Source organism: Girardinichthys multiradiatus, chromosome 12 (assembly GCF_021462225.1).
Source record: "Girardinichthys multiradiatus isolate DD_20200921_A chromosome 12, DD_fGirMul_XY1, whole genome shotgun sequence".
Lineage (NCBI taxonomy): Eukaryota > Metazoa > Chordata > Actinopteri > Cyprinodontiformes > Goodeidae > Girardinichthys > Girardinichthys multiradiatus.
Window position 1 is genome coordinate 48,430,690 of NC_061805.1, and position 12,996 is coordinate 48,443,685.

Sequence of the window (12,996 nt, forward strand, 5' to 3'; positions counted from 1 at the left end):
TCTGAGAAACTTTGTTTGGGATTTTTGTTAGCTGTAAGTCATAACCATAAAAATTACTATGTATAATATATATTCAGTTATATATTAATATATGATTGTTCTGAATAAGTTTGTAAAAAACATTATTTGAGTATACTCTACCTTTGGTATAGAGTGAAACACAAAGGCTGATGTAAATTTAGTTGACTAAATTAATTTGTTCTAAATCTTAAAACTTAAAGTTAATTCAACACGTGTATTTTTCGTTTGCTTATCAATAATAACAAAAGCCATAAATGAGTCATTTCGTAACAATAGCTGTTTCTCACTAACTGTTAACGAAGCTTAAAAACGCGAGCTTTCTGCTGGTCCTTGAAAGCAGCCTAACTTTTGCCCGGACTCTAAACTTCAGCGCCGATAAACTTGTGAAAAGCAGCTTTAATGTTGACTTTCTGAAGGTTTTGGGCCTGTTCGGGTTCGGGGTTTGGTTTTATTGAGGATGTGCTTGAGTGAGTCAGGAAGATGAGGACACCACAGCTGCTGACGTCGCTGCGGTAGTTTCCTTTATTTTGCAGCGCTATCACTGAACAGTGGAAGTTTTAACAAAGTAACAGCTGCAGTCTGCTTCTTTCTGCTGGGTGAGACTGTCCTGTTCAGCTTTCTGTGAAGGATAGTTGTGTGTGCAAAATGTTGGACAAGTCGTCTCGGTGTCCCACCGCGGAGGAGAACCTTCGTCAGGGGAGGAGGCTGTGGGTTGCAGCCGCTGTCGCGGTGACCTTCCTGGGCTTGTTTGCGGCGCCTGGGTGGGCAGAGGATGCCTCCTGTCACGGAGCTTACGACCTCTACTTTGTTTTAGACAGGTACGTTTAAAGGGGAAAAAATAAAGTTCTGACAGGATGGAGCAATGATCGTTATAAAAAGCAACAACTGAAGGCAGAAAATTAAGCCTTCCAATGTTATTTTTGTTCTAAATTGCTGCGTTTAACAGGGGCGTTTTTAGGGTCTCAAAACATTGGGGGCTTTAGCCCAAATACGAAATATTTAGATTTCAATAAGACAATTTATAAGTAATTTAAAGTTAAAATAATATAGGACATATTGTATCAGTTCCCTGTCTCGGGTGGTTTTAGATTGAATGTAAATTATTGTGAATCAAACAAAAAAGGTTTGCAATAATTTTACTTTTAATTTTTGTTAGAAGCTGAATGAAACTGAAACAGAGTTTAGGCCTGATGAAAAACCATTTTGCTGAAGCAAATAATGACACATTTTGAGGTATTTAGAAAAGAACATCATTTGAATTTTTCGGTAACAAAAGTTTTTCTTAAACTCAGAGATGTTTACTATTGGCCAGATAAATGTACTTCTTTTGTCATCTACATGAATTACCTTTTTAAACGTTATTCTCATCAAAGTGTTCCAATCCTGAGGCTCCATTGTCTTTATTCTTATATGTCAAAAAAGGAAAGTGGAATAAATTGGATTTTCCTAAATCTTAGTCAAACACATTTATTTTATTATGCCAAGAGCTTTCAAAACATTTTATTAAAATTGTTCCTTCTTTTATGAATCTTTTCAGCCCTTCATTCCACTTCTGGAGAAATTTGCCAAAAATAATAAATGAAACATTTTACAACAGTCTTTTGTTCGGCACTAAGAAAGTGAGACATTATTGTAGTTCTTACTATTAAACACTTTGAGAGGAAAGGTTGTTAAGTTGTGTTTAAAATATAGCATAAAGCCTCATCCTGGACCTTATCAGTACTAATATTACAGTTATTAATAACTGTATACATATGGTATGTATGTCTCACCTTAAGTAAAACTGTATCCTTGTTTAATGACTTTAGTTTATATAATATTACATGTGTAATTCAGAAAAATAAAATAGTTAACTAATCAATGGTCCGGTCCACCTGTGATTAATCACTATGATTTATTTCTTAATTATACTGCATCTTTAAAGCCAGAGCTGCATGTTTAGAATCAGCACAGAAGATATGAAAGAAAAGAGGGAGGCTTACTTTTATACTTTCTACTACGTCTTACTGGAACCAGGAGATATTTTCCTGGTTTATTTAGCAACACCTGGTTCTGTCTACATGTAGGACTGTAACACTGGCTGCTGCCATGAGATCAATGTGTTGATCTGAAGGACCTTTTAATGTGTTCAGATACGTTAGGATTAAATGCTTTTATTTTGACCAGATATTTTCACATTATGGTGCAAATCCGGCTAGAACGTCACAGTGAAGGTTGCTGCTGTTTTCTATCACAGACAGATCATTTAACTTCACCTGTAGCTCAGGTGGAAGTTCCTCATCATGACCCTGAAAAAGCTCATTAGAGTGAACCTCCGCCTCATGTCTTGCTGGGTGAATCAGTGATTAGCTCTAACTTACAATTAGCCCATTCCGAGCATTCAGGTTTTACCGCTATCTTCTCCTGGGTTCACCACTTGTTCCTGAACACACACCCACCAGGCTCCCACTCTCCGGTTGGCTCCGCAGTTGCTCTGAAATGAGCCCTGTTTGAGGCGCTCAGTGTAACTCTTCAGGGTAATGAAGGAGGCAGTTCGACCTGGAGTGAACTGCTGTTCTGGACTTCTCCAGAAAGGAGTCCGTCTCTGGTTGTGCGCGTAGTTGTGCATTCTTGGTGCTGTGAGTGCGCAAATAAAAAATTTTTGTCTTCTCCTTTTAACTCATTGTCAGGTTAGGTGGAGCGGGACCTGATTATATGGAAAAAATCTGATTGTTTTTAAATAAAAATGTGAAGTCCAATACCATTTTGTGGCTGCATCTTTTTAATACTTCCAAATTTCTTCTATCAAGAAGTCCGGGGCTATTCAGAAAACATCTGGGGCTTCCGCCCCAGAAGCCCATGTCTAACTACGCACCTAGCGTTTAAGTTAGAAAGCATTGGAGATGGGAGCTTCTGGAACAAATCCAAGGCCTCCTTTTCATGATTGTTTTGAATTATTAGGCTAAAGTCATGGATAAAAATGATTTGCGATTAAAATATTTGTATACTCCTTCCTGCACATAGCATACGGTGTAAGGCAAAGCAGGTTCATTTGTTGCTCCGTGCATATAGTGGTGATTTATGTTAAAAACTGCATTAAAAGTGTGAAATTAAAATTTAAGCACTTCATATAAAGAAAAACAGGGACAAAAGTTAATAAGTAGGTTGTTTAATTAGGCAGCATTTTTCAGTCCTATATTCACAGAACTAAGTAGTGTACCAATGCTGCCTTCAACCTCCTAGGTTGAAATCCCAGCCTGGATCCTTCCTGCGTGGATTTTGCATGTTCTTCCTGTGCAGGCGTGGGTTCTCTCTGGGAACTCCAGCTTCCTTCAAAGGCCAAAAAAAAAACATGACTGTTGGGTTAATTGGTCTCTCTAAATTGCCCTTCGGTATGTGAGTTTGAGTGGACAGTTGCTTGCCCTGTGTGTCTCTGTGTTGTTCTGTAACTGACAGAGGACCTGTCCAGGGTGTAGCCCACCTCTCACCCAATGGCCACTGGAAAAAGGCACCAGCCCCTCCACAACCTTGCAAGAATAAGTGGGTATAAACGATGGATGGATGGGTGGTCATATTGATAAGGAGGATAGAAACTAAATATCACCTCCTCTTTTTTTAGGTCTGGTTCTGTAAACACTGAATAAACATGTCTGATGGGCTTTGGGTTAATTCGCCCTTTACCCAATTCATTCCTCCACTTCATACAATAGCATTCCGATTTTGTACCCCCCAGTTAAATTTCATATCCAGAAATGAATCCTTTCATTCCCATTAATTAAAGTACCACTTTCTTTTTCTTTGTAGATAGGCATGTTTTCACAAATTTTGGAAATTAAATGGTCATCAAAATGCTAGAATCTAATATGTAGTTTAATTAACTGTATATTATTTGTTAAAAACTTTGTATTATACCCTATTTCCATATGTTTGGGTCAGCTAATAAGATATACAATTGTGACTTCTAATCGAACAATATGACGTTAAACTTAAACTTCCTGCTTATGAGTACCGTTTATTGGAATCATACTACAACTTGTTGTCAAAGCAGGTGTGAAAAGTCCCCCTGGTGGGTATGAACTAATGCATGTGTTATGCTATGCTCTTTAATCTGTAGAGGGGGAAACATTTAGGTATTTGATAAAATTGGCACGAGAATGTAGCCCTGAGGAACCCCGATGTGTTCTCTCAGAATTTAGCCAAATTATCCAAAGTAGTCAAATTCTGCTAAGATTTGAACAATTTTAATTCAGTTCAGTGGATTTATAAAGCGTAAATTCACAACACATATCATCTCAAGGGACTTTACAAAACAAAGTTAGTTCAATCAAATCATGCTGAATTGATCCTAGTTATCAAACAATGCAGTCAAGGTTAGTTTATAATTCAAATTATCTTAGGAAACCCAGCAGATTGCATCAAGTCAGTGACTTGCAGCATTCACTCCTCCCGGATGAGCATGTAGAGACAGTGGACAGTTGCTTGCATTGACTTTGCAGCAATCGCTCATACTGAGCATGCATGTAGCACATTGGAAAGAAGACTCTCCTTTAACTGGAAGAAACCTCCAGCAGAACCAGAACCAGGCTTTGTGTGAGCTGCCATCTGCTACGACCGACTGGTTTGAGAAGACGGAGCATACACACAAAAAGATTCAGGAGTGCTTTCTAGGCACTGTACCAGAGAATCCCACCCACTGTTCCAGTCTAGCAATCAGTACATTAGGATCTGCAGTCTCAAAAGCAGCACTGAGATCCAGTAATACAAAAACAGATGTTTGTCACGTATGTCATTTAAAACTTTTGGAAGTGCATTCTCCTTGCTGTGAAATGTCGTAAATCTTTCTGGAAGATGTTCTTCAGGATTTCAGCTGAATATTTCTTTATGAACATCCTGCTCAAGGAAGGATCTGACAGTCCCTAACAGAACCCTATCATCTGGTTATCCTCAACCCAGATATTGAATGGTAATTAGACTGAATTTATACAGTGCTTTTCTAGTCATACCGACCACTCAAAGCGCTTTACACTAGAGTTGCACTCACCCGGTCCCACTCACTAACACATACACACATCGGTAGGCAACTTGGGGTTAAGTGCCTTGCACATCGACATGTGAAGCTGGAGTCGAACTCACAACCTTTAAATTGCAAGACGACTACTCATTCTTCGCTGTCTGAAACATCTGAGGGATGGTTCCATTTCCCTGTGTTAAACCTTTTTCTCTCATTAGATGGGATACAAACCGGTTTCCTTAAAACTGCTCCTTACTGGTGTCTCAGCATAGGTTCCCCTTAGAAGCATCCAGATGTCAGTTTGTAGCCATCTAGCTGAACAATTAGAATGTTTTAACCTGATTGCAGCAAGAATCTGGACATGGTTTTTACAGACTTTTTCCAATCTTTAATTTGTTTTTGTGGAAAAGAACCAACGTGAGTGACTGCCCTTGGTTGCACCACTCTGGAACGTTGAAATCTGATTTCCACAGCTGCATATGAAGTATTTAAGTTTTTACCTAATTTTGCTGTGATGTTACAGTGAGTTGGGAATGATGCTGGCGCTGCTTTTAAATGCCAAACAGAACCTGAAATCTGTCTTCAGATGCAGGGATGATTGGTAGGGTCCACTGCCTCCAGGTTTTCAGAAGGTTTGTTCAGAAAGTCTTTCAAAATTGTTAAAATGTTGCCTTTAAACAGTTCACAGGTATGTGGAATACTGATGAAGATCTTAGGACCAATCTGATACATTTAGGCTCTTGTATGCATTGTTGCTGCTTACGACATGCAGGAAAGCCTTTTGAAATCACACAGGCTTTATCTTGACCTCATTCTAACCCCACTCAGAAGTTATCCAACCCCAACCAGCACTGGGTTTAGAGAACTTCTCTATTCTTTTCATCTGCATGTTATTGCCTTTATAAATGTGTGGTTGCATTTTTCTCAACTTCCATCTAGTTATTTGAAACAATCTTTTCAAATCAAAAGAAAGTTTGAATCAAGTCTGTTTCCTTTAACTTCTTTAGAGGAAATAAACCCCCACAGGAAGTGGCGATGAAGGGTGTGTTATTTAGATTGCTAATGCTGCATTACATGTATGTTTTAAGTCATATAAATCAACTGATACACTCCCAAAGCTGAAGTTTTATCCCCAGCCCTGGCCTCAGTATCCAGCATGGCTGCTGCATGTCTAAAAATGTTGGAAAAGCTGCAAAAAGTAAATGTTTCTTTGCACTTTAGGTGGTTTGTATTTCACAAAATCAGAAACATTGTGCTGTAAGCTTTTTTTATTGTGGCTTTGATTGGTTGAATGCATCAAATGCAGATACCGTACATGCACTGTCATTGGTTTGTGTTGCCAATAGTAGTTAGCCTGGAACACATTGATCACTTCTAGATCCAAGCGCTGATTTTCAAAGCAAATCAATTGCAGCTTTATTTTTACCTGGAAACCAAACTCAAAAATTAAGTTCTTTTCTCTCCTTCATGATTTTGCATTTCGCCCATATTTCCTCATCCAGATGTGTTTAAAGAGTAATGAGTAAAGTGTTCATTGTGTCACAACTTTACAAAAAATGTCTCCTGTTAAGTTTCTAAAAACAAAGCATGTAAAAATGTTCCTAAAATATAAAAAAATATATCTTGAACAGTTGAGGTGAAGATGGGAAATGAAATGGTGCTGATTTCTCATGTGCTTATCATTACAGTGTATGATTAGTCAAGTTACAAATGACAAAAAAATAAAAAAAAGTTTTGATCTAGCTCCGAATACGTTCTGGTAACGTTTAGCTGTGAATCTCTTTCTTTTGGCACAGCACCACTTCCTGTGTCTTTCATGCACTCTGAGTGCTGCTTCAAAGACTTCCCAGTCAGATTCAGTCAGGTCAGCAAAATGCGGCAGCAGCGTCATGTTAGTGGAAGTTTACAGCTTGACAGCAACTGTTTTTAATCTTGTCCTCCTCTGACTTGGAGACGTGCTATCAAGAGGGGACTGCCGAGTTAAACACTGCTCCCCTGACCCACTTCCAAAGTTTCTTGCTCTCATCTAAATTACAAAAAATTACTGGATGATGACCAAGATTGCTGAGCGTGTCTTAGTCTGACTTCGGTCTGGATTTCTTGTGTGAAAGGACTTGTTCTTCATGTTTGTCCTTCTTTGTGAGAGACTGGCCCAGCATTTCTGCAAAAAAAAAAAAAAAAAACGATGTATTTTTTTTACTTTCTGATACCATGCAGATGTTTCTCAATCTTGAACTTCCTGGCTTTTAATAACGAACAAAATCCTGCAAAGTTGTGCTTTACTTTATTTCAGATCACTCTGGATTTAATTTACATCCAGTTTTTGCGGCCCACAATATTTAAAATCTGCTGATTTCAAATGACATTTTGATTAGTTTTTAAAAAGTGTTGAACAGTACATCCACCAAATTTCATAGGGTTCTTCGTATACACAGGTTCCAGCCCCAAAATAACTTAAATATTACACAACTGAATAAACAAACAGCAAAAATACAGTAACTCTTTTTCATCTGCTCTTATCTTGTCAGTGGTTGGTTAAACTAATCAACTATTTGTAGTCACTGTTGACTTTCATAGTTTCTTTCTGGTGCAACCATAAATGCAACAACTAGGGATGCACCAATCAGGTTTTTCCTGGCTGAAACCGATTTTCTTTGAGGTGTACCTGCAGACTCAGTTTTCAAAGGCTTTAAAAGATGAAGAACGGTTCTATGATGGATGTAGTAGTTTTGCATCCCACAGAAAATGAAGGAATTAAAAGATCTAAGCAAAGTCCTGTATATTTATCTGATTTCTATGACAGTACCTGCTGTCGGTTGATGCATTTATTAAACAAAAATGGTGGCACTTCTTCAAAGTTTTCACTATTTGACCCACGGATTGCTGATCAGAGCAAATCAATGGAAAATTGGCCAATTTGGATCCACGTCAGAATTACTTGCGTATCTATTTCTGAAACTGTCCGTACCTGGATCCAATATCTGGTCAGAACAGGGGTGGTAGTTACAATGGTTGGTTGTACCTTCTCTGTCTGTGTTTGTGAAGCACTGATATTAACAAAAATTTCTCTTTAAAGCGAAATCTTGTGAGGTTAAATTATATGTTTGGTCTGTAGGGATGGCTTTACACTTGCTTGTTAGTATTCTGGCAGGAATGTGAATTGTTGCAGCGTTCTTTCAAGCGATCATACCTATGATTTATCTAAAACCAGGGGAAGAAAGAAAGGCTTCCCCACCAAATAAAATGTTCTTCACAAAACGTTTTAGGTCTTTATTACAAGTTCTCACCACTGCCATTAGAATGTCTAAAAGTGTAACTGTTGCTGCAACATAGCGCTGCTTTTCACAGACTGAAGGCTGTGTTTTGTCAACTTGTGGCTTACTTTTCCTTCACCTTGTCCACTTCCGTGACCTTGTCTTTACGGAGCGGGGAGGAGAAAGAGGTGCCATGAAAGATGAGCTGCCTAATAGTCAAACTCTTCTATTTTATGTTCTCCATGCATACAAGGATTTGTAATTATTGATTTAATTACCTCTCTGTCATTACACCAAGGGCACGTTTTACACACTGTGGTCAGACTAACACTCCATTGTTAGGCATCTAAATGAGCGCATTGTGGTCTTGTAGTTTTCAAGTTCTTATTGGTTTTAACAAGAGAAATATGTCTTTCTTTAGAGCCTAGCTACAGTTGATGAAGTAGTTATTCATACCCTGCTGATGGTAAATTAATTTTAATGTGGAGAAACGAAATATCACCCAAATATCCACAATAAAAGTGCAATAGTACTTTATCTCTACCAAATAAGTTCAGACTTTTTCTCTAAGGTGGACAAAAAATAAAACAATGCCTTTGGCTGGAACTTTGCATAAAAAGGAGTTTAAAATAATAAAGTGTACAATGCAAACAAAATCACTCTAATGATAATAATCACTCTAATAAATAAAAAGATAAACCCACATTCAGAGTTTAACACATTAAATCTACATTAGGAAATGAGTTCATTCAAAAAGTAAACACCTTGGCACATATTCAGACAAGACCTCATTTCAGCAAAAACCTTAAGGAATAAAGAAATCATATGTTGAAGGCTCAGGACAGAGCAAATCTGGGAAATATGAGGGGGATTTTGGAAATATCCCAAATTGGATACTATCCTTGGAAATCATGGGAATTGATGACAATTGACTCGAAATTGGCGGTAGTTTAAATCAACTATCATATCCAAACCTACACATATTGATCTGCATAGGCAGAAATGTATCTAATATTTGCATTAACATTAATCAATTACAAATTTGTACCTAATAAATATCAAAATTTGTCACTTTTTTTAGTCAATAGGTTGAAATGTGTGCCTTATTCGAAGAGGAATGCACAGTGCATGTAGGAGGCGGGGCCTAAATACCCCTGCCGTAAGCAGGTTTTCTTGTGCATTGGATGGAGGAAAGATATACTTGGGTGTAGTTGTATAAGGATTGGTTGTTTTACCAAAGGGCATGCCAAAATATAAACATTCCTCAACTGTATTTAAAATAGCAGCTTATTCCCAAATTGCTGTGAATTCCCATGAAAAGTATTAAAATTTGAAAATTTCGGAGTCGGGGTTCCTTTATTAGGGGCCATCCGCTCTCTGTACAAGCGAAGCAGGTGCTTGGTTCGCATTGCTGGCACTAAGTCGGACCTGTTCCCGGTGCATGTTGGACTCCGGCAGGGTTGCCCTTTGTCACCGGTCCTGTTCATAACTTTCATGGACGGGATTTCTAGGCGCAGTCAAGGGCCAGAGGGGGTCTGCTTTGGGGACCAGAAGATTTTGTCTCTTCTCTTTGCAGATGACGTGGTCCTGCTGGCCCCCATTAGCCAAGACCTACAGCATACACTGGGGCAGTTCGCAGCCAGCTGGGATAAGGATTAGCTCCTCCAAGTCCGAGGCAATGCTTCCCCCCGGAAAACGGTGGCTTGGGCTCTTCATGTTGGAGAGGAGTTCCTGTGTCTTCAAGTGTCTCAGGGTCTTGTTCACGAGTGAAGGGAGAATGGAATGGGAGCTCGACAGACAGATCGGTGCAGCTGTTGCAGTAATGAGGACGCTGTGCCAAACCGTTGTCGTGAAGCGAGAGTTGAGTCGAAAAGCGAAGCTCTCGATTTACTAGTTGGTCTACGTTTCTACCCTCACCGATAGGCATGAACTGTGGGTCATGACCAAAAGAACGAGATCCTGGATACAAGTGGCTAAAATGAGCTTCCTCCGAAGGGTGGCCGGGCACTCCCTTTGAGATAGGGAGAGGAACTCGCCCATCCGGGAGGAGCTTGGAGTAGCCCACAACTGACTCCTCCACATCGAGAGGAGTCAGTTGAGGTGGCTCGGGCATCTATACCGGATTCCTCCTGGACGCCTCCCCCTAGAGGTGTTCCACGCACATCCCATCGGGAGGAGGCCCAGGGGACGGCCCAGGACATGCTGGAGGAAGTGTCTGGCGGCTGGCCTGGGAACGTCTTGGGCTCCCCCCAGAGGAGTTGGAGGAGGTATCTGGGGAGAGGAAAATCTTGCCATCTTTACTAAGTCTGCTGCCCCTGCGACCTGGTCCTGGATAAAGTGGAAGACGGCCAGTACTAGTATTGAAATTTGAGATTTTATTTTGCAACCATTTTGCAGGGCTGTTTGTTGAAAAAGTGAGACATGTGGTATTTTGATCATGGAAATGACCAGAATTGAGGATTTTGTTGCTTATATTGCTGGAGCAGCTAACTGAATCTTTACAAATACAAACACCCCACTCATTAACATTTTGTAACAGCTGAGGTGACTGTGTTAGCGCAAAGGTCCACCAGTGCAATATTCCAGCATGTGGCTGGCTTTAATGTCCGACTGTAAGTGTTATACAACCATGTACAGTATTTGACCTACCAGCCCTCAGTCTTTAACTTGCTGTGTGCTCATAGCTGTTTTTTTTTCTTACTTCAGGTCTGGAAGTGTTGCCAGAGACTGGAAGGAGATCTACTCCTTTGTCAAGAACCTTACGGACCGATTCGTGAGGCAAGTATGGAGGCTCTTGTGCGAATGCCAAATATTTCAATAGGAAATGTTATTTTAACGTTTATGTCCTAAAAATAATTAGATAAGAAAAACTGACTTAATGATTAATGCACTAGGCTTAAATGTGCAGATAATGCATGAAGCAATAATTAATTGTTACTAGGTGGCATTGAGTCATGTTGAAATAGATGCAATAACATTAAAATGCAGAAGAGACGTCCCTCTCCAGGAAAAATAAAACTGTCATAAGTTTGGAAAATTGAGTACTTTAACAGATTTCTAAGCTAAGTGCTTTTATTGGATGAATGACATCATTATTTGCCGTCTGCCGCACAGATTTAAAGGACTTCTCACCTGCTTCCCAAACTATCTTTTCTCATCCTTTTCTAGTCCTAATTAATAAAAGACAAAAGCGTTAAAACGGACTTGAAGCGCTCAGCTTGTATAATGTTTGAGTCAAATGGCGCCTGCCAGCACAGTACAGACGGTGGCGCCGCAGCCAGAATGAAGTGGTTGGTTGAAAAAAATAGCAAAGGCACCAGGTGGGAGTGGGTGGCAGAGAGGAGCAGTCTTCTGGGCTGTGAGAATGGCCATTTGCACCGGGGGGGTCCAGCTCCACACTTATCCCCTGCTTCCACCACAGAACGGCTGACAGGCAGACAATGTACAGTAAAGCAAAAGAACACGGGAAGGCGACGGGGACAATCTGCTAAACAATGCTCGCTCACCAAGAGCACTTCTGTTCTGCCATGTGGAGCAAACTGGACTCCTTCGCCACCACCCCTTCTCACAGAGGAACAAACCCAGCACCATCCTCTGATTTGTCCTTGGCTTTGGCATCAGTACCTCTTCATCCCAAGTCTTTCTTAGAAACAGAAAATATCTCAGTGGTCATTTTACATCACGACCCCGCCCACGCTCTTCATCCGTGGTTTGTTTTAGGTCCACATATGAACGCATATACGTGCCTGTTTCTGCTCCTGCCTCCGTGATCTGGTCTAAAGATTGAGCGTGTGGTAGTGGGGGAGGATGGCGACTGGGCCATGTGTCATGTGGTTGAGAAATATCAGCACCTCTCCTTATGCTCCGAAGGCTTCACATCTCTGAAGGAAACACTTGTGTTACTTAATTATTCAAAGTTTTAACTCGCTCTGTTGGAGGCTGCTGGTGTCTGTAGCAAAGGTAGGGAGTTACTGAGGACAATTACCAAACTACTTATTGCTTATCGTACATTACATCATTAATTCTAGTTTTGGGGAACTTGCACAATTCTTGTTTTTGTAGTTTTTTTTTTTTTTTTGGAAAGACAAATCTGGGACTTGACATTTTTAGCTATTTCAGCAAATTAACCTCCCATTTTATGGCATATTTTCTTTATATAGCCATTCTTAGACAGTAGCTGCAGTGTAGAGCTGACAGGAATCAACTGTCACTTTAATAAGAAACTAAAAATAAGAAATTCTCTTATCAGGCAGAGATGTGGCTTTTCATGCTATGCTATTTCTTTTTTTTAATGCGCAGGAGATGTCCACTAGCAGCAGCTCTAGTGACTCATTCAGCTTTATTCTGAAATTAAATTGTTTGTGTTTTTAGAGCTTGAAAAACTGATGGCATTTTGTGTTTGTAATATGCATTATATCTGCTGAGGACTTTGCTTCTGTTCTACCTGGTGGTGCAGAAAGTGTTTTGAAACAAGAAGAGCTGATGTTATGCAGTTTTTAAGTCTCTCTTTGTGACTCGAACCTGGGACGTACCGGGGGTATATGGGTCGAGTGTCCCCAGTTTGCTTACATATCTATAATCCAAGACTTTTCCCTGTTTTGGGAATATCTTCCCTTTAAACATCCATATAATTTGGCTAAAATATGTTACTGTTATTCTTTGTTTGTATGGATTTTCCTCAAGTAAAGCTGGATATTTACACAGAAACCACTTGTTTTTGAAGCAGAAATC

At 39.8% G+C, this 12,996-nt stretch overlaps 1 protein-coding gene across 1 annotated transcript in view; it reads left to right on the top strand.

Annotated features, from left to right (window-relative positions):
* Positions 1-361: 361 nt before the first annotated feature.
* The window catches only part of antxr2a (ANTXR cell adhesion molecule 2a), a 112,862-nt gene continuing 100,227 nt past the window's right edge, over positions 362-12,996 (top strand). The window contains exons 1-2 of the mRNA XM_047381668.1: positions 362-839; positions 10,972-11,043. Coding sequence (XP_047237624.1) covers positions 667-839; positions 10,972-11,043 — 245 coding nt within the window. The 5' untranslated portion in view covers positions 362-666. The remainder of the gene's footprint in view (positions 840-10,971; positions 11,044-12,996) is intronic.